Genomic DNA, 26,648 nt, shown 5'->3' on the forward strand with positions numbered 1-26,648 from the left:
TAGACATGAACAGCATGTTCATGTCTACCATAAAAAAATTTAAACTGACTGGTTCAGTTGAAAATACTTTTAAAAAACGTCATAATCCATCACGCAATAATGATGAGGTTCAGTTGGCTGTCTGCCTGGATGTTATCGAACAGAGAAAATCAAGTATTACCAATATTGTAGATAGAACTGGCGTTAAAAGAGAAAGCGTAAGAGCAATTTTACATAAAAATAAATTCAAACCCTACAAACCCACACCTTAAAGGAAAGAGATTTCGATGTTCGACTAGATTTCTCTTTCTGGTACCAAGGAGAAGTAGAATTAAACAGAAAATTTCCTTACAAAATCCTATGGACCGACGAAGCTACCTTCACATCGGAAGGCGTAGTCAGTTCCCAGAATTGTAGGTGGTGGGCTCAGGAAAATCCTCATTTTGTGATAGAATGTCGGGACCAATATTCATTTAAAACAAATGTGTGGTGCGGTGTTTTAAATAATCAGGTAATGGGACCATTCTTTTTTAGACACAATTTAACTTCTCAGGATTATTTGCAATTTCTAAATACTGAGATCAGTGATATAGTGGACAATATGCCGGTTGAAATAAGACACAGTCTGTGGTATCAATGTGACGGAGCTCCTATTCATAGTTCAAGACAAGTCAAAGAGAAACTATTAGAAATGTTTGAGGGCAAAGTTATTGGGCGAAATATGGAGCAAATATGGCCGCCTAGGTCGCCAGATTTAACCCCACTAGATTTTTTCTTGTGGGGTTACTTAAAACAAATCGTTTATAAACAAAGACCTTTTCGTGACGTGAATCACCTAGAAACTGTTATTAGATATTGTTTCCTACTATTCCGTTTTGTTCTAATTCATATTGTGAGGCCATTTGCTCAATAAAAAACTCAAGTACTGTATAGTTTGGAAAGCCCCGTTGAAACTGGATGAACTTTGCATCAAGTTTGACAACTTTAATTTTTCAAAATTTGTTTTTAACATCAGAGAGGCTCTTAAAATATTATTATATTAAAAAAAAGAAATTCGGTGACGAGTTCAGTCAAAATAAATGATTTAGTACAGGTGTGCTTAAATTTTGAGAAGTAGAAAAAGCAGGAATGCGGAAAAATTGTGAAAATATAAAATACTTATTATGGGTTTGAAACTTGGTGTGTGGGTATACAATTATAAAAGAAAATGTTTTTATCCTTTGATATTTTTTGGATATTTTGAAGAATAATGTCATTTTTCGATGTTTCTTTTTTTAAATGGCAATTTTGACAGGTTAAGGAAATCACGTGACCTATTTTGTAGACGCCATTTGACATCATTTCTCAAGCAAAATCTACTGCCAAAATCAAATTTCACATAAAACGATAAATAAAAAAGTTTCCCATTTGATGCGGACTTTATCGGTGACACTGTAGATACCTGAGCAATTTATTTTGTATTTTCTCCACTGCATTGATTGTGGACCGATATTCACCTGACCATATTATACTTGCAAATTCCAATTTAGGTCTTACAAGTGAGTAGTATAATAATTTTATAGTATTGTTATTCTTGAAGTCCCGAGTTTGTCTAATAACGATAAAGTACTGTTGTAAGATACCCCAAGATCTCTAACCTCAGAACATCTGTGGAGGACTTCTTCATCTATCATATAATCAAAATTAACAGGATCCTTCAAACGAGTTATTGTGATGATGTTAATATTAAATTTCAATTCATTTGTAATGCTCCACTCATAAATACTGTCCATATCCCTTTGCAGATTAACACAATCCCTACCTGTTGGAATCTGTTTATATATTTTCAGATCATTGGCAAAAAGCAAACATTCAGAAAATTTGACTATGTCGTGGTACATATTTATTCATGTACATAAATGTATTTTTCCAATTGGATCGTCATGTGTGATGAAAAGTGGATCCTCTATGACAACAGGAGACGTTGAGGATATTGGTTGGACACCGATGAGTCACCCAAGCACTTCCCAAAGGCGAACTCCCAACAAAAAAAGAACATAGTTACTGTATGATGGTCAGCGGCTGGTATCACTGTAACTTTCTCCAACAAAGACGAACTATGATAGCGGAGGAAATCGAAGAAATGTATTTCTACAAAAGAGGTTGGATACTGCTCCATGATAACACCCGTTCGCACGAAAATGAAATGTTCTACTCCAATCACCACACACCTTAGACCTCTCGCCAAATGACAACCATATTTTGTCAATAAAAATATCCACGGACATTCAAGCTGCGTTGGAAGCTCTTGGCCCTACCGACCAACGTCTACATTGGTAGCAAATGGCCAAAAATGGCTCTTTCCAATAGGAACACTCATCAAATTGTCTGTGGGCTACATTTCTGGCCATACTGGCCTGGAAGCTGGAAGGCAATGAGGCTGCTGACTCCCGTGCAAATGATGGTGCTGCAAGCAGCTTCATCGGACCAGAACCTGTCATTGGCATCGCTTTAGGGTTTGCCAAACAATCAGTAAACACCTGGATAGCAAGGAGATGTGTGAACTTCTGGCAGAATCTTCCAGGATTGGCTGACTCCAATGCGTTTATTCACCCTTCGAAGCTTGATACCAAACAGTTGTTGGACTACAGTAGGGATGAACTACGATGTCTAACAGGCCTTCTAACAGGTCACTGTCGTTTTAATCATCACATGCAGAGACTAATATGACGATCTAAGATTACGACTTGTATTACGTTGGCAGAAGTGCTGATTGAAATGGCGTTTATTTCTATCAAATTGAAAAATTATTCAGTGTGATATCACAGTTCAAAAGTAGACTCATTAAAACGGACAAAACATTTGAAACAACCTGATACCTATGCAATATTCGGGGTTATCGTATGAATTTCGATCGAGCTCGTCTGATAGCCTGCCTCTATGAAAAATTGTGAAATTTGATTCTTCCCATCATAATCATGATTTCAATTTAAACATTTCTTGGTGAATATAAATTTTAATTTCGAATGGGTCCAAAATTCTCTAACGGATTTAGCCAAGTTAGCGTAGAAATATGCAACATATGGAAACCCATAGTTGACCGGAAAACGGCCAACTCCCGCCGAGCGGTCGGGTCCCACTAAACCGATGAAGCGGTGAGAGAAAAGAGGGGATAGATGAAAACACTCGAATGACCTATAAATAGACATCTCTCGGAGGGATAAGTCCAGTCATCACCCGAATACGATAATGGATACTAACAATCGAGAGGTCGTGAAGTAATTTGGCTTGAAATATCCTAATTTTAAATTTTCATTTCTTGTTAATTGTTCAATTTTCAATTGTTGCTTGTATTTCATTTCATTGTAATTTCAGTTTTTTTTTGCTTGGTATAATTGTTATTTTCCAGCTAACCTTTTTGATTTTATTGATTCTTTCAGGGATTTCAAATCATTTCAAATGTTTGAAATGTTTTTTCCGTCAACCAACTATCGCTCTTCTACGAAAAACAACCCTCAGAACTCGAAACTAGTGCAAGATAAGGACTAACGTGGTCTTACCTCTCAAAGTGTGATTTCTAACACGGATTGGACAAGCATTCAGCCTGGGGCTTCAACCATCGACTCACACATCGGCCGATTGACTGAGTGAACAAAGCACCCACGTCGAACCGAAATCCCATATTAGACAATGGGATTCCGAACTGATGAAATGCATTATACAAGCTGTTCAACTCTTTCCTATTACTTGAGAACTGTCTCACTTGTACATTTTTTCTGAGTCTTCATCTCATCTGCCTATTGCGTTTTACTCCCATACAACAATCTTGTGCCCTAAAGGCGGGAACAGACTAAGCAAACATTGTTGAGCAACAGTTGATCAACTGTTGAGCAAGAATTGATCAACTGTTGGCAAATAAACGTCGATGATTGTTGGAAAACTTCGGCGAACCTTGTTCCTGAAAAGTTCGTTCAGTCGAGCCAAAATGTGCGACGAAGACGATGCTTTACTCGCATGTTGCACGATTTTATTAATGAAAATTAAAAAATCGCGTAACTGCAGAAGGCGTCGGTGGTGGCAAAGAAGTATATTCGCTAACAAAAAACGGAATTTTTCACCAGAACTAAGAATGGAAGACCAAAAACTTCACTCGAGTTAATGCAACCACATTTGAAAGTCTCATCGTTATGATTGGACCTAAAATTGCAAAAAAATACAAACTTTCGGGAAGCCATATGCGTGAAAACAAGATTAATGATAACTTTAAGGTTTTTAGCCGCTGGGGATTCTTATGTCATTTTAATGTATCTATTTCAAATTTCTAAACAGCTAATTGGTACTATAGTTCCTAAACTTGCGAAGCCCTTATAGAAGCATTGGCAGATCGTATTCAGGTAAGAAAATGAAACAATTCATTTTCTCCTTATTTAATCAAATAAAAAATATGAGAACGTAACATAGTTTTTATGAAATATCCGTAGAGTTATCTGTTTTGGATCTAAGTAGGGCGTGAATAAAGGCATCTTCATTTGGAATATCTTGATCAGAAGGATGTTGCATGCTTGTTGATGTTTAAGGAGATGGAATGCTATGTTCATTTGGAATATCTTGATCAGAAAGATGTTGAATGCTTGTTGATGTATAAGGAGATGGAGCTGATGCGTAAGAGCGCGAACTTGAAACAGGTGATACAGTTCGTAGTGACAAATTCGTTGTAATTGGAGTAAACTGCCGTTGTGAATAATAAAGTATTCGCATATCAGCATCATGGAGAACGCAATTGATTCTGTTCTACATCAGCTTGAAGAAATGCATCGTACCTTCTTAATTTATTTGCCACGTATTCCCCAAATATGTCAAAGTTATCCCTTACTTTTCGATTTTCTGTGGTGTTTTTATTGATTCAAAAGCTCCATTCATTTGAGGATCAGACATATTTGGGCGTTTTCCCGAGGTTTCTTTTCCTGCTGAGACTAACTGCCTTACGGTATCTCGTTGGAACGGTTCTGATTCTATTCCAATATCATGAGGATCCGAAGAGTTCAACTCCTTTCCAGAACGTTTCTTTGTTATTGTTTCCAACTGCTTGACTGTGTCATGAGATGTTCCTGCATGCTGTAATTGAAAAGTGCTTGAGAAACCTTCAGTGAGGATGGTTTCTGATGAATCCTCGTATTGCGTGTTTTCCAAGTCCTGAAACAAAGTATACATGCCTATAGTATACTGAAAATATGCAGAGTACAGATTTTGATGTTGGGAGTTAAAAAGGAATTTGATGAACAAGTGTGGTCTCAGTTTGATATCCTTTTTTTAAATAATTTTTTTTTCAGTTACCAGATTAACCTGAAGAGTGCCTCAAAATATCTGATGACTATGTTATGGAATTTTCCTCGATGCTTAGGAGCCATTGACGGTGAACACGTCGTATTACAATGCTCCTTCAGAAGTGGAAGCGGGTATTATAATTAAGGACACTTTCAGTATTGTCCTTATGGCAGTAGTGGATGCAAAGTATCGATTTTTATACGTAAATGTGGGTTGTCAAGGCCATTTCCCGGCAAACATGCGAAGGGTACGTTTCAACGTTCATTTATTTACAGATTATCGCGAGCAAGACGAGTCGTGGAAAACGCTTTCGGCGTTATGTCGTCGGTATTTCGAGTTTTGCGAAAGCCTTTGCTTTTGCAACCTACTACTGCTGAAATAATTGTTTTTACATGTTGCTACTTACATAATTTTTTACAAAATACTAAAACAATCATGGACTGTTATGCTCGCCCTGGCACGTATGACAATGAAGATGTTTCAACGGCCATTTTGGTTCATGGATCTTGGCGAGACGAACCAGAACCTTCATGTACATTCAAGAATTTAAATTGAGTTGGGAGAAAATCAACCAGAGTAGCACAGGAGGTTAGAGAAAAATTTGCACATTATTTTTCAGGTCATGGAAGACTGCCTTGGAAAGACAGAATGGAATAAAATAATACGTGTCATTATAAAGAAATAAAAAAGTTCACTTACATGTTCTTGACTATCTCTTGTATGTTTTGGTGTATTCTTGTCTTTTAAAAACATTAAATGCTTATATCCAAACCAACGAGACACGTATAATTCATTTCTTCCCTGGCCAGATTTTGTGACACATTTTGCATATTCCTGTCTGAACTAGGTTTGCAGAACTTTCCTTTTCCTCTCAATTTCTTCTCGGGATAGTTTTAGAACGGTCGCTATATATTAAGTGCGCCATTTCGTTTAGTTTTGTTTTTATAAGCTTCATTTTCGGGATTCCATATATTTGAATGTTCTCTTATAAGTTCTATCAAATTCAGAATTCGATCTTCTGACCAATCGTGCGACATTTTCAAATAAAATGAACGTTACTCTGTCATTGTACCGCTCTTGAATGCCTAAATTAAACTGAACGCATATTGACAACAGTGTTGCCAACTGGTAGAACTATAAAGTCGCCTCACATGAACCAAAATTCCGCTACACTGCTTCATATTCCGCTATGCTTGTATATCTGATGCAATCAGTTCGCGCATGTGCCCTATATAAAATTAAATACCACAGAACTTACAGTCTGTAGGTTGTGTACCGTTCAGATACTACAAAACTGAACTGTTACCAATGTCAGGAATCAGGATCATGCTAATTTTCAACCGCGCAACTCAGTAGATGGTACCTAATTTTCTGAATTTACAGCAGTTAATTTTTGAAAAATGTCTCGACCACATATTTCTTAGCTTGGAATAATGATTTTGAAAAGTAAAAATAAATACCAATTTGTTCACGTACGTATAGTCACAATGAGCTCTTGAAAGATTATTCGCGACAGGTCTAATCCATCCTTTCGAATTGGAATCAGATAACCAATGTTGGGGGAAAGTTCATTTTTGAGACTTTTTGTATTTTTTTGATCATGTCCCGTTCCCGTCAATTTCAACTGCGGTAGCTCTTTCGCTCGAGCTACAATCAGATGTACTATCTTCCATTTTCACTGTAATTTATAATACTCGAGACAGTCGAGACTTCTAGTTTCAAGATATTGGAGATTATATGGTTAATGATATGAATGAAAACTTAGACAAGGGAATGTCTAAGAATAAAAATATCCAGAAATATTCTTCTTCTCTTTTATCATGTAATGGCCTCAGCTACTAAGACTAAAACGTATGGACTGTGCATTCAATTATTCAATTGTCAGCTGTCAGCTTCGAGTGGTGTCCACTGCCTCGTCTTCTATATTTTCTCCAATAATGATTATTTGTAGAAAATTCCGCTACTTATGTTCAAATCCGCTACGCCGCTACCGACGAGTGAATTCCGCTACGAAAGCGGAATTCCGCTACGGTTGGCAACTCTGATTGACAAGTAGAGCGCGCGTATAGACCGGCGAAACAGTTGACGCTCTGTTGGACAACATTTCCTTTGATGTACCGCCTCAGGAGCGAACATCATGCAACAGTTTGCCAACAGTTGCGCAACTGTTGAGCAACACGTATGAATTGAGCGAACTCACGAGTTGATCAACTGTTGCTCAACAATATTTGCTTAGTCTGTTCCCGCCTTAAATAGTTTTCTTTTTGTTTGTTTTAGGTTTTGTCGTCAGAATTTTGTCAATTGAATGATGAGACATCTCTTGTCATTTGGATCTTTTTATGCAATGATGATAATGAAAATAATACGAGTACATGTGGGGTGGGCAATGCATTCCTTGCAGATGGACACCTCTATAGCTGGTCGATGCACTCAACGACTAGCGTACACATAGCAGAATTATGCGCTTCATACCAATCTTTACTATCCTGTGAATTTGCTCGAAACGAAATTCAGCTCCTAATTTGTACCGACTCGTCGAGTTCCATAAGATCGTTTCGAAATAAATTTACTTTCCACCCCCTTATAAGGATTATTCTTGCCAGAATTCATATTATGAAGGAAAGCCGTGGAACTGTCAGCTTCTTGTAAGTGTCTAGGCAGCTAGAATGGTTGCTAACTCCAACGAACATGAAGATATACCACTCCACCTAGAAGATCAGTTAGTCCAAGAGCTAGTGAACCCTCCGACTAACGGTCTTCCTGTAAGACAAGAAATGTGTACAGTGATGAGTCATAGCACGCCAAGGCCAACACCCATGACCTGGCAGGCATCTGCCATGCACGTTATCAGCCTTTTTATTTTACTTACTTCTGTGAGTTTCAAAATTTGATATCATTTAGTTTATTTCTTGATAATTTTGAAAAAAAATTGACAGGCGATTAGAGTAAGCAAAAGTACCTACCAGGTGAATCGGAAGGTGCACAGTTCAGGAGGTAAGTAATTCAAAATGAATGTGTAAAATGACAGGCGGTTCTGAACAGCATAAGACCTTGACAGGCGAGGGGAAAGATGCTAAAGGGTGCGAGTAAGAGGCGTAACGAAAATGCATATAATGTGAGTGAGACCGTTTATCTAATGGGTAGGGTCGTATACCTGCTCTGTTCAAGAATTTCAAGACAAGAATTTGTCAGTTGTGGCAACGTTTTTTATGTGTGCAGACGTATTATGCAGGGTGTAACTAAATAAGTGTAAAACATTTAAGCAGGTGATTCCTCACGTAGCACGTCAGTATCCAACTGAAACAAATGCAAATCAGTGGATAGGTCGAGAAGGAACCACAGAACTGGCCCGCTCGATCCCCGGATCTCAATTCTCTCCATTTCTCCATTAGGGGCCATTTACAGCATTTGGTTTATCGCGAACTCCTGTTCGCGATGTAGAGGACTTAAGAAACCGCATCATCGATGCGTGCAGGGTAATCAGAGAGACTCCAGGAATATTTGAGCGAATACGTGGCTCAATGCGCCGACGTCTAGACGCATGCGTAATGTCTGAAGGTAGACATATGGAACATTTACTATGATTTCTACATTTTGTGTGTTTTGTTATTAATAAATTAGTTTTGTTTAAAACCTTTTAATCGTTTATTGCAGGTACTAACTATAAAATAACAATAAATCTAGTTCGCATTTATGACGATATATCTCTGTAGTTATTCGTAAAATAATTTTTTGCTGCGAACTGGTTCATTTTCGTCAAAAAACCCAGGAGACATTTTTCGTTTAGAATAAAACAGGCTATCGGAAATGAATTTTTAAATGATAAACAAATGATAAGACAAAAAGTTACATTGGAAATGAATTTTAGGGGTTGCGTTTTCCACCCCTTACAACCATAGGGTAAACCAAATAAATTACTGGCTAAGTGTCTTTTTTGGTAGTAAAAAACGTCAGGTTAATTTCGATATTGTTACTTCTTGAGTGATTGTGAAAAAAATTGTTATACAAATTGTATGTACCCCCTTTAAGGGGCTGTATCTTAACAAGGGATGCTCCAATGAGGTTTCTTTATATGAAAGATACTATCTTTTTTTCGATGAGGAATCACCTCCTTGAGTGTTTTACACTTATTCAGTTACACCCTGTATTGTAGTGTCACAAACTACTAAGCTTCATATTTTCCGTTATTTTTGAGTTTAAAATTCAAATTTTATATTATTATCAATTGTGTGGTTATTTTGTTGTATTGTTGTTTTTTATATTAACAGTTCAGTTGATAATGTGCAGGATGGAATCCGAACACGTGGTTTGTGTAATTTGTAACGTAGAAACTGGTGAAAAAACTGTACAATTCACATCAATTATGTTAGATAAAAGTAAATCAATATTAAAAAAAAGAAAAGACAATAATTTAAAATTCAATGATATTTCTTTGCCCGAAGAAGTTAGTGCAAATAGTGGTTATCATGTGAAATGTTATAAAAACTTTCTTGCCGTAATGAAAAAATATTGCAAGAGTGAAACACACTGTCATTGAATTAAAGGATGAAATTAACCTCCTGCGATCAAGGCTTTTGAACACTGAGAGGCAGCTAAAGCAGAATTCCATTCTTATATATGGTTTAAAAGTAGTTGAATTTATAAAGGACAAGCTCAAAATATCCTGTACCAACTCTGATATCAATCTTTGTTTTGTAAAGAAAAATATTGATGAACAACCAATAATTCTAGACCTGCTGTCTAATCTGAAAAAGTCTGAGATTTTCTCAAATATATCTCTTCTGAAACACTCAGGGATAGCGTTCGTTGAAAATTTACCCTACGAAGATCGACAAATAAGAAAGCAGTTGGTAGTTCATTTAAGAGCTGAAAAAGCGAAGAATCTGTCTGCCAAAATAAAGAAGAACACCCTGGTCATCAGTGGTCACCCTTGAGAAACTGAATTCAGATAACACTATTCTCTCTTCAAATACTCCGGTACCAACTGCAAGTGTGCCTTCTAGATTGGAAAAGAAGAATTTGAGACCTCGTTAGATTTCATGATACTAATATTAAGCATTTCTAGTAATTATTTCATTGAATTGAATAAATAATTTATATTTCGCATTATCTCCATTATCTCAATTTTCCAATTGTATTCAGATTTCAGCTATAATTATTGTTCATTTTTTAATCGTATCGTAACAGTCTGACACGTATTTGGGGTGAGTATTAAAATTGGACACTTGAATATGAGATCTCTCTTTCCTTCTATTGCTAATATTCGGTAACTCATTCAAGAGAACCAATTTGACATTTTGTGTATATCTGAGAGTTGGCTACACGATGGTATTGATGATAACCTGATCAGTATAAGGGGCTATAGAATTTATAGAAAAGATCGCCTCCATTCAAGAGGTGGTGGTGTGTGTGTATTTATTCAAAAAATACCCTAAACACTTCCATAATAGTTTCTAGAATATATCTCTATTGGTGTAATCTACAGGCCTCCTTCTCAGGATAATATATTTTTTCTGCCTGAACTCGAGGATGCTATCGACGAGGTATCTATAGCCACTCCCAATGTTGTTTGCGTTGGTGTCAAATAATCGACTCGTCGGCTAGAAAAGCCCCCAGAGCTCTTCGCTTATAAATTTAATAGCAATGTGGAGTCTAGAAAGAGTAGTAGAGAGGTGTCGAGGATGTAGATATTTCTGATCATTCTCTCACATATTGCCGTATTAAAGTAGATCTTGCGGTTAAACCAGTGAAATTCCTGCAATATCGAAATTTTAAAAATTTCAACTATGAAGCCTTCAATTTTGACTTGCGTAGAATACCTTTTTTCAGTATCCCTAGAATAACAAAGCCTCCGGCACCGTGGTCAACCGATCCTATTGAAAATTCAATGAAATTGCGGGATAAGGCTTCACTTAAATACAAAAAATCACCAACTAAAGAGCACCGAGTATACTATAAACAGCTACGCAATTTCACAACACAAAATATCACTAGAGAGAAAAAATCCTATATGTTAACCAAACTTGATGATTGCAACCCTAAACATTGTTGGTCGATACTGAAAAATAATAATATAATTACTTCAAAAAAACTTGATTTGCCAACTCACTTGAATGACTCCAACCACATCAATGACTTTTTTGTAAAATCTATTTCAATAACTCCACCATCAAATGTTTTACTTGATGAATATAATAACCATACCTTACTCGATTACAACTACCGGCTTACATCTGTGGATGATATGTGCATATTACGAACAATATCTTTGATTAAAAAAAATTCCATCGGATGTGATGGGCTCAGTATAAAAATGATCTCATTGTGTTGTCCTTTTATTCTTCCTTATTTAAGGCATATCATCAACTTTTGTATAGAAAAGAACGTTTTTCCGGCTATGTGGAAAGCAGCATTGGTAACTCCAATACCAAAAAACAATAATCCAGTAGCACTGAAAGATCTGCGGGCAATCAGTATCCTTCCTGCTTGCTCTAAAATAATAGAAAAAATTATAGAACAACAGCTTCGCTCACACTTAGATAGTAATAAATTACTACCAACAGTACAGTCGGGTTCTAGGCGTGGTCACAGCTGTACTAGAGCTCTACTGAGGTTAACCGATGATATTTTCAATGCGAGTGATCGAAATCAATGTACCGTCCTGGCTCTTTTAGATTTCTGCAGGGCATTTGACACCATCAATCATGAGCTGTTATTGTCGATCTTACACTACATTGGTTTGTCAGATGATTCAGTTCTTTTGTTTCGAAACTATCTACACAATAGGCGCCAGGAAGTTCTTCTTGATGGAGTACATTCCACGCCTTTGAATTTAAAAACAGGGGTTTCACAGGGATCAATTCTTGGCCCTCTTCTATTTACGATATACACCAGCCAATTAGTGAAATGCCTTCAGTATTGCAGTGTGAATCTTTATGCCGATTACACCCAAATCTATTATTCTTTTGAACCACACAGGGTTAATGACGCTAATAGGCGGATCAGTCACGATCTTGATACATTTTCATCCCTTGCTGAAAATATGTGCTTAATGAATAATACATCTAAGTCGAAATTACTAATATTCGGTTCAAAAAATCACAGAGATGTTGTCAAACAACAACTCAATATTAGTATAGGTTCCAATGTATTAGAAATTGTGAAGGAAGCAAAAAATCTTGTGGTGACTATAGATAGTGATCTCCGATTTGATTCCCATGTGAATAAATTTATCCAGAAAGCTTTCCGGAAAGAAAGCTTTTACGGAAATCGAAAATTCCTCCCTAAAAACACAAAAATTACTTCATGTGACAGTCTCTTTCTTTCATCTTTGAACTATGCAGATGTACTCTATGGACCATGCCTCACAATTAGGAACAAGAAAAGACTCCAAAAGATTCAAAACTCCTGCCTTCGCCTTATTCATGGGGCACGTAGAAGGAACAGAATCTCATCAAAGCTGTCAGAAACTTGTTGGCTCAATATGGAAAACCGAAGGTCATTACACTCAGCTTGTTTCTATCATAAGATTATCTGCAAAAAGATTCCGACCTATCTATATAATAAAATTACTTTTTGGACTGACGTACACAACTTGAATGTAAGGCATAGAGGGTTATTAACTCCTGCGATACACACTTATGAATTTTTCAAACGATCATTTACCTATCAGATATGCAACGTTTACAATAAACTTCCCCCTCATTTAAAACATTCCAAAATAGGTATTTTTAGGCAAAAAATTAAAATTGAACTATTAAGTACACAAACTTAAATACTCAATAGTTTATCCATATGTATATTCTTTTTTTTTTGTTGTTATTGGAATGCTGATTGATATCAGGTGTATAATGTATTACTTTTTCCATTTTTTTTGTTTTTTGTTTGTATTTGATTTATTTTTTTTGTTGTTGCCATTTCTCGTACTGGCTGTGGAGGTTAAGTGGTAGAACAAACCTGTAGTGTTCTACACTGCAGTTTTGAACTTCGCCTTTTGGATGTTATATTGTATTTCATCCAATAAAGACCATTATTATTATTATTATCTCCAAATTTACCAGCATCATCATCAGGTACAATATATATTTTGAAACTATATTCCAATTATTAATTCATTAACATTATTGATTATATGAATGAAATTTCATGATATTTGTGAAATATGAATACTTCAGTTTTTTTTTAAGAAATGACAAACATTGAAACAGTCGCAATCGCGTCTCCAATAGCTACTGAAGAAAGTGGAGCAGCAACATCTGGTGAAGTATCCGTTACTAAAAGTAACGATGATGAGAAAATATGTGTTTTCTGTGAAAATAAGTATAAACGAGTGAAAGGGTGATTTCAACCTCTTCACTCTTCAGAAAGAGAAGAGTTAATGCAAGTTCTGAAGGAATTTGGCGAAAATAATGAATTTTACGAAAAACTCAGGACAGTCTCAAACCCATTGATTTTTTATCATAATAGTTGCCGAACAATTGCCATTTACACATTACAAGAAAAAGCACGATATTCAATTCTTAATTACATTATTAATTTATTAAAATATTTTTTTCTTTTCAGAGGAGGAAAACAATATCGAGGGGTCGTATGATGATGAAAGAAGTAGTAGTGAAGAAGTGTCGGATGATGATGATAATTGATGTACAAAATAATGTAGATTACACAACAATTAATAAAATATATTGCATCTATAATTTATAATTTTATGTAATGTCACTCACACTATATGCATTTACGTTACGCCTCTTAGTCGCACGCCCTTAGCATCTTTCCCCTCGCCTGTCAAGGTCTTATGCTGTTGAGAACCGCCTGTCATTGTACACATTTACTTTAAATGACTTACTCAAACACATACTCCAATTTCCAACTTTACAGAAGAAAGTTTATTTTACCTCCTACACTATGCACTTTTCGATTCACCTGGTAGGTACTTTTGCTTACTCAAATCGCCTGTCAATTTTTTTCCATAATTATCAAGAAATGAACTAAATGATTTTAATTTTGAAACTTACAGAAGTAAGTTTTTTTATCTTATTTATTTGACATTTTAAAAAAATAAAAGGGCTGATGACGTGCATGGCAGATGCCTGCCAGGTCATGGGTGTTGGCCTTGGCGTGCTATGACTCATCACTGTACAAATTTCTAGCCTTACAGGAAGAACGTTAGTCGTAGGGTTCACTAGCTCTCCTACCATGTAGAATTATAATAAAACCAAAGAATAATCTGACTGGCAGACTCTTTCGAATGAAACTGACGCGAAAGTGAAATGCTTAAAACAAGTGTGAATAAGCAAACCTCACCATTGAAATTGACCAGAAAGGTACAAGTTGTTCCCACACGTCTGCGAATCGCCCATACAAAAATGACACTCCTATACTTGCTATTGGGAGGACAATAACATCTATATATTACATGACAATCAGTACTAATAGTACAACATACATTTGTTGAATGTCCAGTTATGTTATGTTGTCCAGGAAACAACATAACATAACTGGGGCAATAAAAGAAATTCTATGTAATGATAGACGAGCGTTGAGCGACCTGATGGCATTTTTTTAAAAGTCGCAGATATAATAGATGGCTAATAAGCTATCAGTTGATGCCACAAAAAAATCTTTATTCACCATACAAAGTACAATAAAAACAGGCAAAAAGAAGAAAAAGAAAACAATTTTCAGTATGAAGGCGAATAGGCGGAGTATCAACCAAGGATGTTTTTCAACTCAACCTGGGAATAACAAGAATTGAATAAAAATAACAAGAAAAATATTTTTTGTATTGCCAAAGTCGGGAAAGGACACCAGACTAGACAGTTGAGTAAGCCTTCAGTCTTTTTTTGAAATTTTTATTTTTATAAGATGCGTACTTGACTATGTTTGGGTGCATTATACGAGAAGCAGCAGGTGAAGATGAACTATTTGTATTTGGGGATGACTAAAATTATTGAGAATGTTCTAATCTTTTTCAGTAAGTTATTAGGTTGACGAAATATTGAAACTTTATGTACGTTGGTGAGTAGATGCAGTGTTCTAAGTTTCTCAACCACCCTGGTTCTTGCATGGCTGAGAATATGTGGTCATATTTCTACATACCAAACGAGAAACGTAGACAGCTATTCTGAATACGCTGAAGTCGAAAAGCATTCGGTTATCTTGAAGCAGGTCCATATTTACTGCAATAAGAAATTTTTGATATGATCAGTGACTTTCATAGTCTAAGTTTTAAGTTTGTGTTGAACAAATCATGATTTGGAAACAGCTACCTGAGAACGTTATAAGAACCTTTGTTTCGATAACTGTTTAGTGACGCGAAGTTCTGGATCAAAGCACAACACAATTTTTTTATCTCGTACACGGAGGGAGATATTTCATTCTCGATGCGGATTGGAAAAGGGAGTTGGTGAGCTCTCCTGTGTTCTTAAGTTTCACGGTTTCTTATATTATTCTGGTGTTTGGATTTCCTAATTTTGAAAGCTTTCTGCGAAATAACATTCACGTAATAGTAAACTATAGTTTCATAAAAAAAGTATTGTGGAATTCTTGATGGAGAAGAATATTTCTGAATGTTTGAATTTCCACAGCATGTATTTGAAAATTGAGGTTTTCGAATAGATAAAAATAACTCTCAGAATATTAATGACTTTCTGGAAAGAGTTTTTTTATATATCATCTTTAACTGTTTACGTAGTTCAGCAGGAATGATACACAGAAAAAGCATCCTCATTCTTTATTTGAAAAATACAGTAATCTGAAACGAATATTGAAACGAAATACAAAATTTCTATTTACGAATGAACATCGAATAACCTCTCAATCAATTGAAAATAAGAGGAATCAAGTTCGTCTTCTCCATTCCAATTTTATTTGTTTCGAAATTTTTCAGCTGTCTGAGAGTAAGAGGAGCTTTTGAATCATTTCCCCAAGACAGCTTGAGTGAATCTGTTTTTGTCAGTATCATTCCATTTCTAATGGAAATTTCATGTAGCAATATCTGATAATATAGAAGTGAATTATTCAAGATGATGATCATCATTTTGATATTGTTATTGCAATTGTATGATTCTTAGATGGTATGTGCAGGAAATGAGGTGAATGTTTCAATTTTGCGGGTTACGTACATTCGATTAAAGATTTTTCATTCTTTATTAAGCTGTAAAGCATGTTTGGTGTGGTGGTGAGAGGCATAAAAGTTATAAGTGTTTTGTGTGTTCTGCGATTTTCTGCTATTGAAAAAAATGAATCAAAGAATTTGCATCAAATTTTTCGTGTATTGAGTACTCAAAAAACATTTGAAATATTGACAGTGGCATACGGTGATTTTACTCTGAGTCAAAAACATGTTTACATGCAAGATTTTCACAGAAGGTCGAGACGATGTGAATGACGATGCTCTCCTTGCACTTTCCAGCACATCAACAACCTATAAAAATGTTGAGGAAGTGAAGAAAATCATTATGGATAATCGTCGATTCACTATTAGAGAAGATGCTGAGGATGTCAGCATATCGTTAGGCTCATGCCAATCCATTGTTTTGCTGAATTTTAATGAAAAACTGTCTCAAAAAAATCGCTTAGGAGTTGCAGAATGGTGTCTACGTCGATCCAAATTTACTTGAAAGCATCATAACTGGTGACGATTCATTGGCATATGGTTATGATACAGAAAATAAAGTATAATCGTTCCAATGGAACAGCTCAGGAAAACCAAGACTAAAAAATCACGCCAAGTTTAATCAAATGTACAGGTTTTGCTCACATTTTTTTTCGATTACCATAGCGTAGTGCGTCAGGAGTTCTTGCCACATGGTCGTACGGTCAATAGGGAATATCATTTTGAAGATAGGCACAGCTTGCGAGAAACAATACGTAGAAAATATCCGGTATTGTGGAAAAACAGTGTGTGGCTTTTGCATCACGATGATGCACCTCTTCACTCGACATTGCTCAGATTTGGCCCACTGAGACTTTTTCATTTTATTATAATCACCATTATCAATGATATCCATTTGACAATTAAAATTGCAACAAGCAAGTTATGCATCTTCTTGAGTATCTTCTAGAATGTTTTGGATAAGTGGGTGCTGAGCGATAATGGTCTTTAAATTGCTGAAAAAGATCACTTACCCCATGGTGTGGGGGAGTGGTCTTTGGTTGATAATGCTGGCAAGCCCTGTCGAATATATCGGGGCTTCGGGACATAGGGCCTGACCAGCGCACATTACGGAAAAAAAATAACAATAATAATAATTATAATAACTTCATTCACTACGTATACAAAATAAAGTACAACTAAAACAAAATATGAGAACAAATTGGTTTACCGATAAGAGCAGAGCGCTTGCACATTGAAATGAACATAAAATACTTTTTTCTATTCAGTTTATACCACGAATATTCGTTATGGAATTTAGTCAGATATAATTCACAGGATCACATATAGTATATGAAGAAAGTTAAATTTCACTTACATAAAACACGGTCATTCTCAATGGCGCACATCCTCTTGTTTGGAGGCAAAACAACAAGAAAAAATATCCGGTAATATCTGCTATTAACCCCTATTGGAATTTCCTAGCGGATATTATTCATTTTCCTTGATTTCTGTTACTGCTACTATAATATTTGATTGTATTTCCTACTAGTATTGTGAGTGACAAAGTAAAGATATTGGTGAATAAAAAACAGAGTAATTATATTTCCCAAATATCATACCAAACAACCCCATTCGCTTCCAGAAAGATTGTTTCATCTTCTTAAGTCTCCATATCAACAAAATACAACGACCACAATGTTATTGGTTACGACTTGAAAACGATCTTGATTCCAGCCTGACATTCGATCGTCTATAATATCATTTGCATTCATTGTTTTTGGCAGCTTCCACAGAGAAATATCACACATTTATTCCTAGTCATAACTTACATCTTTTGAACGTCGAATGTAGGGAGAAATATTCACAAAATATGTGATGTCGATAGTCATTTTGAAGCGAAACTTGTTTTCTTATACTTCAAGAAATATCATTCTGAGCTCACTTGACGATAAGTCACACATTTCATATATGTGAAAATTCAGGCTGCAGCAAAGCGTGGGTTACTTTGGTAGTTACTGTGTTAGATCTCTTCAGTTGCATTTTATTCATATCCAATATTATTTTTGCTCACCTTTCCCAAAATCAAAAATGGTTTTGAGTTTATGAAACCGAGAATCCAAAATATCGAATGGATTAGAAATCTATCTGAATTGTATCATTATTGAATTAGTTGGATACAAAAACTTGATAGCTAGGATTAGAACTACTGATGTATGCGGTCCTCCGTTGAGCGTTTCCTATTTTTAAATTTGAATAAAAAAGTGTGTGTGTGGGATATCATCAAAATAATCATGCTTTATTGTCCAAAAATACCTCACTGACGAAGCTAGTGAAACTTTATGGAGTCAATAATGTTAAAGTTTTTAAAAAACAATCATTATAGCGTTAAAAATGTACATATACGAATACACATAAATGAAACAATATATAAATCATTACAGATAATAAATGAATAAATCATTACAGATATCTAAGCATCTGAAATACTAAGAGTTAAAATACATCATTGTAATTTGAATTGAAGGGGTTATATTTTTAGGAGTGATCAATTTTTGGGACAGGAAGTTTTTGGGGTTATATTTTTAGGAGTGATCAATTTTTGGAACAGGAAGTTTTTGGCTTTCTACTACTCCATCTTGATACGGAAAAAAAAAGGGATGAGGGAATCTTCCAAAGAAAGGAAGGAAGTAATCAATTTGTAAATGAGTAACTCTATACATGGATGTGTAGATCATGCAAAGAAGTAACTTCCAGACACAAACTGAAAGAAAGTCATCCTGAAACAGCTAATTTCATATGAACATTAAATTACACGAAAAAAAAATTATTTTCAAACAAATACTTCTATATGAACACTGAATTATACAGAAGATACTCTTCTCTGCTAAGTTTGTATTTCAAACATTCGATGTGGAATAAAAATCAGATATCATTCACATCAGTTTTACTTTAAAGGAATGGTAACAAATTGCACTTACATAGAACACTGTCATCCTCACTGGTATACATCGATGTTTCGCCTTAAGACACTTGCATCAAAGCTTTTTAGTACCGAATTGGATAACATCATAGAAAATACACACAATTCATTCATGAATTACGATTTTCAATGTCACGGAATGAGCTTGACCTGCTTATGTCATCGATGACATCGTAATGACGTTCATTCACGTATTTTATTCAATCCCAGCCAAGAGGAAACTTATTTGAATTGAAGGGGTTATATTTTTAGGAGTGATTAATTTTTGGGAAAGAAATTTTATGGCTTTCTACTACCCCATCTTGTATCAAAATGGAGTAGTAGAAAGACAAAAACTTTCTTTCCTCAAAATAAATATTGATGTTTATATTGATGTTTGTTTTTAATACGAAAGTTCTGTGTTTATTAGTCACCCTCTCTCGAAATTATATTTTCACATTCCATGCATATTTCAATTCCATTCCTAATTATACTAATTGAGAATTGTGGCTAAGCACCTTCTTCTTGATCACACAACTCTGTCTAATGTTTCTTTCATCACTCCCACTTCTAGCAAGTTATACAGAGATACTTGAAGGAAACGCCTTTGTGAAGTTTTTGGAAACTTTCGGGACTAATTTTTCATTCATTTATTATTGACAACCTTGCTGGAAATATTTTTTCGTAATGTTGAATCCTAATTATCATTTCTGGAATTGTTGATGAGTTATTTTTCAGTTCAACCGGTACACAGCGCAAAGAGTTATTCTGGGTTGAACCGTGTTTGTGTTTTTGGTAGTTGGACTTTTTGGCTTCGACTTTGAAACCACTTTCAAAAAGTCATCACTATACTGAGGTCTCAATCTGTCTAGTCCTCGGATAGTGACACGTTGCAAGGGTTTTCTGATTGACGCCGGGGCCCCAATCTGCCGCTAGTCTCCAGAATGATCTCTATCCGCCTACTCCCTTGCGTTAACAGTTCTGATATTTATGCCCCTGAACGAGAGGAGGTGGATACATTTCACATTTTACATTGACATAACAACTGACAGTTGACGTTTATATGGCTGCCAAGAAAGTTACAAAAATGTTTTTGAAAGTTTCAGACAATGTGTCACATATTCAAAAATTCAAATACCATTGATTACAGAACAGACATTAAAAGTCTGAGCCTGATTCATACTTATCTTCTCTGTTTGAATAAAGATGACGAATTGGATAACAATTAAGAATTTCATGAAGGAAACCCTTCACCTTCACTTACTGTTATATATCATTTTATAGTTCTGTGAGATCTCATTGGCATCACTGTATTGATCAGACAAGAAATTCTGTGAAACACTCTCTGTCAAATTTTATGTGTCTTGTCAATCATGTCCGACAATCCGTTGAGTTGATTTTCCAATACTGAACTACATATTGTCTGTGCAATCGTCTTAGTTCATCATAAAAATAATATGTGATGTTATTGTTTTCAACCAATTTTAATCTTGACGTACAAATATGAGGATCTAATTACTCAATTACTTTTTTGCAAACTCCTTTTTGACCTCACTTTCTGAAGTATGAACGCTTTGTTCCATCCCATTATTTATTCAATAATCATTTTAGAGTTCCTGATGAATCACACGTTATAAGGAAAGACCCCGTTAGTCCTTAGCTCGCACAAGTTTCTCAACTTCTGAGAGTTGTCGTTCGTATGGAGGCGACAGCTGAATAATGAAAACACATATTTCAAACAGATTTTTAAGAGACAATAAACCCCTCGAAAACTCATCCTCCGAAAAAAATCCTCACGTCCCTTCCCATATACGGTCTTCCAAAAATACACGAACCCAATATTCATCTTTGCCCCATTGTCAGTGCTTTCGGTTCTCCAACACAAAACCTTGCTAAAAAGCTTGCAAACACTCTAAAACCCCTTGCACAATAGTCCTCCTCATACGTACGAAATTCATTTCACTCGATTGAGATCCTCAAAAACCTCAACATCCCATAGACTGATATCCTTGTGAGTTTCGACGTAGTGTCTTTATTTCACTAATATCCCCGTATAAGCCACATTGAACATTCTCGAAACGTAACACCAAATTTTCAAAAGCGCCCTTAATCCCATAAAACACTGTATGTCCAGCATATACTTACTCCTTCAAGATATTTTCTGCAAAGAAGTAAAGAGCGCACCCATGGATTCCCTTCTTTCACCAGTCCTTGCAAACCTTTTCATGGAAGACTTCGAAACTAAGGCTATTGACAGGTTCAACCACAAATCCTCTTGCTGGTTCAGATACGTAGATTACGTTTTTGTCATATGGCTCCATGGCTACGAAACTCTCCATAATTTCTTCTATCACCTCAACGACTTCCACCCAAATATAAAATTCACAATGGAAATTGAAACCAGTGACTCCCTTCCAAGCCTAGATGTCCTCATCACAAAATCCAATAACTCCTTCACCCATACGGTCTACAGGAAAACGACACACATAAACAGATACCTCAACGCAAACTCCCATCATCATCCAGCACAAACCAACTCCGTCTTGAATTCTCTCATCCATAAAATCTATCAACCTCACAGACCACCACAAGAAACCACAAGAGCTAGCCTAACTCAAATCGGCTCTTCTTCAAAATGGATTCAAAGACCATCAAATTGACAGATCCATCCGTCGTCAACAAACTTCTTCGTCCAGTCCCAAAGATCCAAAAGACAATAACGTTCCCCACAAAGCTTTCCTTTCCTACATTGAAGGAGTAACTGACAAAATTATCCGCTAAAAAACAGGACATAAAAACGATATTCACCGCCAACAATCAAATTTCCACATTCCTCCGTTCTCCCAAGGACAAAATTGTCAATGAATCCCAGGGTTTGTATGAAATTCCATGGTCCAATAGCGATAGAACATATGTAGGCCAGACCAACAGTCGTGTGACAAGGACAATATACGAACATCAAGAGAGAGGGCTCAACATAGATTTTGCGAACACTAAGACCATCGCCACAGCGAAATTTTCTGATGCTCACCCCCCACCAAGACGTCCGGTGATGATAATCACCCGAAGCCCCGCCCCCAACTTTCCACTTCCGTCGATATAAATATCACCGAACACCCATCGACACCCCAGTTCAATCTAAGGAGTAGTCAGATTCAGACCTTAAAGAGAACTCGTAACGAGACCTGTGGAGTAGGCAGATTGAGGACCCTGCGTCAAGTCACATCAAATTCTTCAAAATGGCTCCAAAATAGGAGCCGAAACATACTGCTGACCGCGGAAACCTATCCGAACACGTCCAGCCTTCGATACATCAGAAAAAGTAATAATCAGCCCTCTTTGAATCAATGCTTGGACAAAAAAAAATTCATTGAATTGATCCCATCAATTCTGATTCGATTTCGATTGTCGATTATAGAAGTTGTCTCTGATATACGAAAGCCACTTCTCTAATTGAGTGTGAAAGAGAGAGATAGAAATTTTGTCAGATTCCTGTGTTATGATGGAAATGGATATCGAATTTTTCGACATAATTGTTTTTGGCGTTGGGTGCAGTTATTGAGTTCCATCTTTGATGTCGTCTAGAAAATTACAGCTCTCAAAATCATATTCTCGTTCAAATTTAATGGAGCTCTTAAATAGTTTTCATGTAGATAATTGTGTGACGAGCGTTAAATCTGAAAAAGAACTTCATAAAAGTTATGTCTGAAGCAAAATTTCTTGGGATTGTAATAGGGATATACTTCAATAGAATTTTGATTGGTTCGATAATATCAATTTCGATAGATGAGATTACAAGAAGGACCATATAATTAGTTTCACATCGATTATTTGATCAAAGGATTTTCTTGCCTTGTACGAATTGCAGAAAATCTAAATGCTGAAAATAGGTAGGGATGAAGAGGTACCTAAGAATATTAGGCAAGAATTTTTGGATTGGTTAGATGAATTGAATGTTCTTATTAACGTGAGGATACCTAGATGGTTAACATCTGAAGATGATGCTCCAAATAGAAGGATTCATATGCTTTGCGATGCTTGTCTGAAAGCATATGCTGCTGTAATATTTATCAGAAGTGAATCACAAAAAGATGTGTGTTGATTCAATTGATTTCAGCAAAAAAGAGATTCGCGTTTTTCAGAAAATTAACCATTTCATGTATGAAGTTACTTGTAGCTTTGTTGTGGAATTGGACGCGCTGGTAGTGCGCCCGACTCACGATCGGAAGGTCGTGGGTTCGATTCCTGCCTCGACCAGATATTTTTCTCAAGAGAATTCATCTGGTTGAAGCTGGGATGATTCTGCAACCGTGTTAGGAATCACACGTTAAAAGGTAAGACCTCGTTAGTCCTTAGCTCGCATAAGTTTCTCAACTTCTAAGAGTTGTATGGGGGCGACAGCTGATTAACGGAAAAACAGATTTTAATAGTTATTTATGTATCAAGGGAATTAGGAGGGCCTTAATTACCGATGGCAAAGTTTGCGTCCCGAGGGCCTCTGGCCCGAGGGACAGCAATTGCCTGAGGTTATTAGGGCTCATTAATTCCCGTGGTACATAGATAATTTTATTTCTGACCGATTTCAATAAAATTTTGTTCATTTTTGAAACGGAAAAATGTACCAATTCATTACCTTCCGGGTATATTTGAATCAGGTACCGTTGATTATAGTAGAGTTTTCTTGTTGCTAGGTTGTTGCTATGTTACTTGTTTATAAACAGAACTTTGTTATCAAGCTGTGTTTGCGGTGAAAACGTGTTTTCTACCCCAAATATAATGGAGGATATTTTGAAAAAAGCTGAACAAGCAAGAGAATCATTAATTCCATTGAAAAGTGAAGCCGTGTACCAAAAAGAATACAAGATATATCTGGACTGGCTGACACGGAAAAATGTTATGCCAAAAGATATCACTGAAACTGTATTTCTGGCATATTTTCAAGAACTGGTAAGGAATTTTCTATGAGAAATAAAACGGCGGGTATGTTGTCTACTTTGTCATCAGAAGAGGCAGGTACCTCGACTGTAGTGAACAGAAGCTCCAGCCATACAAAAGAAGAAATTGTTTCCAATGGCGGAAGTAATTTTCAGGGAACATTTCAAAATTGTACATTTATTATTTGTAATGACGTGAATGAATAAAATATGGTTCAGTTTTCATTTATATTTATTTTTACTTGTGAAAGGTAGAGGGTATTATAAAATCTATAATGTCCCAAGGGAGTTATGACCCTCTTTATTGATAGCGTAACTATGACGATATAAGCTTATAATATCCCGGTCAGAAATAAAACAGATTTTTGAAATAGATTTTTAAAACAGACTTTTAAACACCTATTAAAGGAGCACGGTTATTAAAGTCCGTGCTTAATGACATGTCGAATGAAGATGTGCAAGTCTATCGTTGAACCGATTTAACTAACGTATTGAGTTGGATCTGAAGAGAGGAACAATGGGAACTTTTTGTCTGGAATGGAATTGAAGAAATTTGGAGTTTGACAGCGAAGAATATGTGGTTTCATGTTCCAGGCGAAATTGATCCGGCATACCTTCCTTCTAGAGGATGTTCTGTGGCAGAAGTTCAGACACTTTTCAATTATAACGATTTGAATAAGAACAAAAATATCCGAGAGAAAATATTTACAGAAATTCGTATTTCCAAATATTACGTATTTCCAAGGATTACTTTTGTTTGAAGATGATTGACCATGTTTCATGATGAATTTCACTAGTAGTAAAAATGAATAGCTGAAAATAACAATAACAAAAAATAAAGTATGAAAATTATAAAAAAATAAAATGAAAACAAAAATAAGAAAGTTAAGAAATTCCAAGCCTCGTTAGTTCACGACGTTTCGATTGTTAGTATCTACAATCGTCTTTGGGTGATGACTGGACTGATTCCTCCGAGAGATGACTATTTATGGGTCGTTCGAGTACTTTTACTCATCCCCGCTCTCCATATTTTCCGCTTCTCTGGTTCAGTGGGAGATGATCGTTTGGCGGGAGTTGGCCATTTTTCGCTTGATGATGGGTTTCCATATGTTGCGTATCTTTACGTCAGCTTGGCTGAATACGTTGTTGGACTACATGTATGCGGCTTCCTTGAATTTTCTCCTGAGCCAATGTTCCTCTCTGTGTATGATCTCAGCTTGGGACCACTCGATGTTGTGTTGATGGGTCCAAACATGGTCTGCTATTCCTGATTTGCTGGTTTATCCTCGTTGTGTGTGTTTCTTATGCTCGGCAATGCGAACATTCAATGACCTTTTAGTTTCACCAATATAGTATTTTCCGCACTCACAGGGTATCCGGTAAATACAATTCTTGGAATCGCAGTCCGCGTTTGGTGGCCTGATTTTCCAAACCTGGTTTTCCAAATCAATCATTCATTTCCCACAATTGACAACATTTATGGTATAAGGATAGTCACAGATACTCCATAACTATGAAACTCACAAACTAATGAATTTAAATTGCAAATAAGTAAATTACATATAGAAAAATTCGGTCACAGTATAAAAAACTTTGACCAATGAAAATATTTTGAGTTCTTTCTTAAATTCTATTTCCCTAGTACAATTTCTTACTGACTCAGGTAATTCGTTAATTTTGGCCCAATACAGTTTGGCGAAGAACTGGTATTCAATCTGGCAGAAATATACGCTAGTGTTTTTTATGTCTCTTATTGATATTGAGTGTGTTATAATTCTTCATGATTTCTTTCCTATTTCTATAGACAAATAAACATATCTCAAAAATAATCCAGTCAGAGTTGAAATGTTCAGTATTTTGAAAATATCTCTGCAAGAGTGACGTCTTGATTTGCCTGCTGAGCACCTTACGATTTTTTTTTTGTGCAATGAACGTGTTCCTAGAATGTATGGAGTTGCCCCAGAAATGAATTCCATATCTCAAACGAGATTCCACCTGTGTATGGTAAAAGTTCATCAACTGTTCATGAGGTAGAATAGTTTCTAAATTATATATCAAATAATAGAATGAATTGAGGTTAGATAATGATTCGCAATACTTTTTGAACTTGAGATTATTGTCTAGTTCAATACTCAGGAATTTCACAGTATCACTGGTTACTATTTCTTGACTAGATAGTTCAATTTTGAAGTCCACACTGTATTGTTGTGCTGTCAGGAATTTCACGATGGTTATTTTATCTGGATTGAATGATAATTCATTTGACCAAAACCACTTCATCAAAGACTCTAATATAGATTCGCATTAATTTTGTTAAAAATAATCAATGATATATCATCAGCGTATTACGTAAATTGTATCTTAGGAAATATTG

The 26,648-nt window shown here is 35.8% G+C and overlaps 1 protein-coding gene across 2 annotated transcripts in view; it reads right to left on the bottom strand.

Moving 5' to 3' along the window:
• Positions 1 to 4,440: 4,440 nt before the first annotated feature.
• Positions 4,441 to 26,648, bottom strand: part of LOC111514353 (uncharacterized) — a 59,250-nt gene continuing 37,042 nt past the window's right edge. The window contains exons 1-2 of one of the 2 annotated variants that reach the window (XM_023170589.2): positions 5,983 to 7,157; positions 4,441 to 5,151 (exon numbers count right to left, since the gene is read on the bottom strand). In XM_023170589.2, the coding sequence (XP_023026357.2) occupies positions 4,828 to 5,151; positions 5,983 to 6,036 (378 nt within the window). In that variant the 5' untranslated portion in view covers positions 6,037 to 7,157 and the 3' untranslated portion in view covers positions 4,441 to 4,827. Of the gene's footprint in view, positions 5,152 to 5,982; positions 7,158 to 26,648 lie in introns of those variants that run through there. The other variant, XR_012466156.1, reaches the window with a different exon arrangement.

This window comes from Leptinotarsa decemlineata, unplaced genomic scaffold, assembly GCF_025532065.1.
Source record: "Leptinotarsa decemlineata unplaced genomic scaffold, Ldec_3_MD MMD2_tig00003736_RagTag_RagTag, whole genome shotgun sequence".
Lineage (NCBI taxonomy): Eukaryota > Metazoa > Arthropoda > Insecta > Coleoptera > Chrysomelidae > Leptinotarsa > Leptinotarsa decemlineata.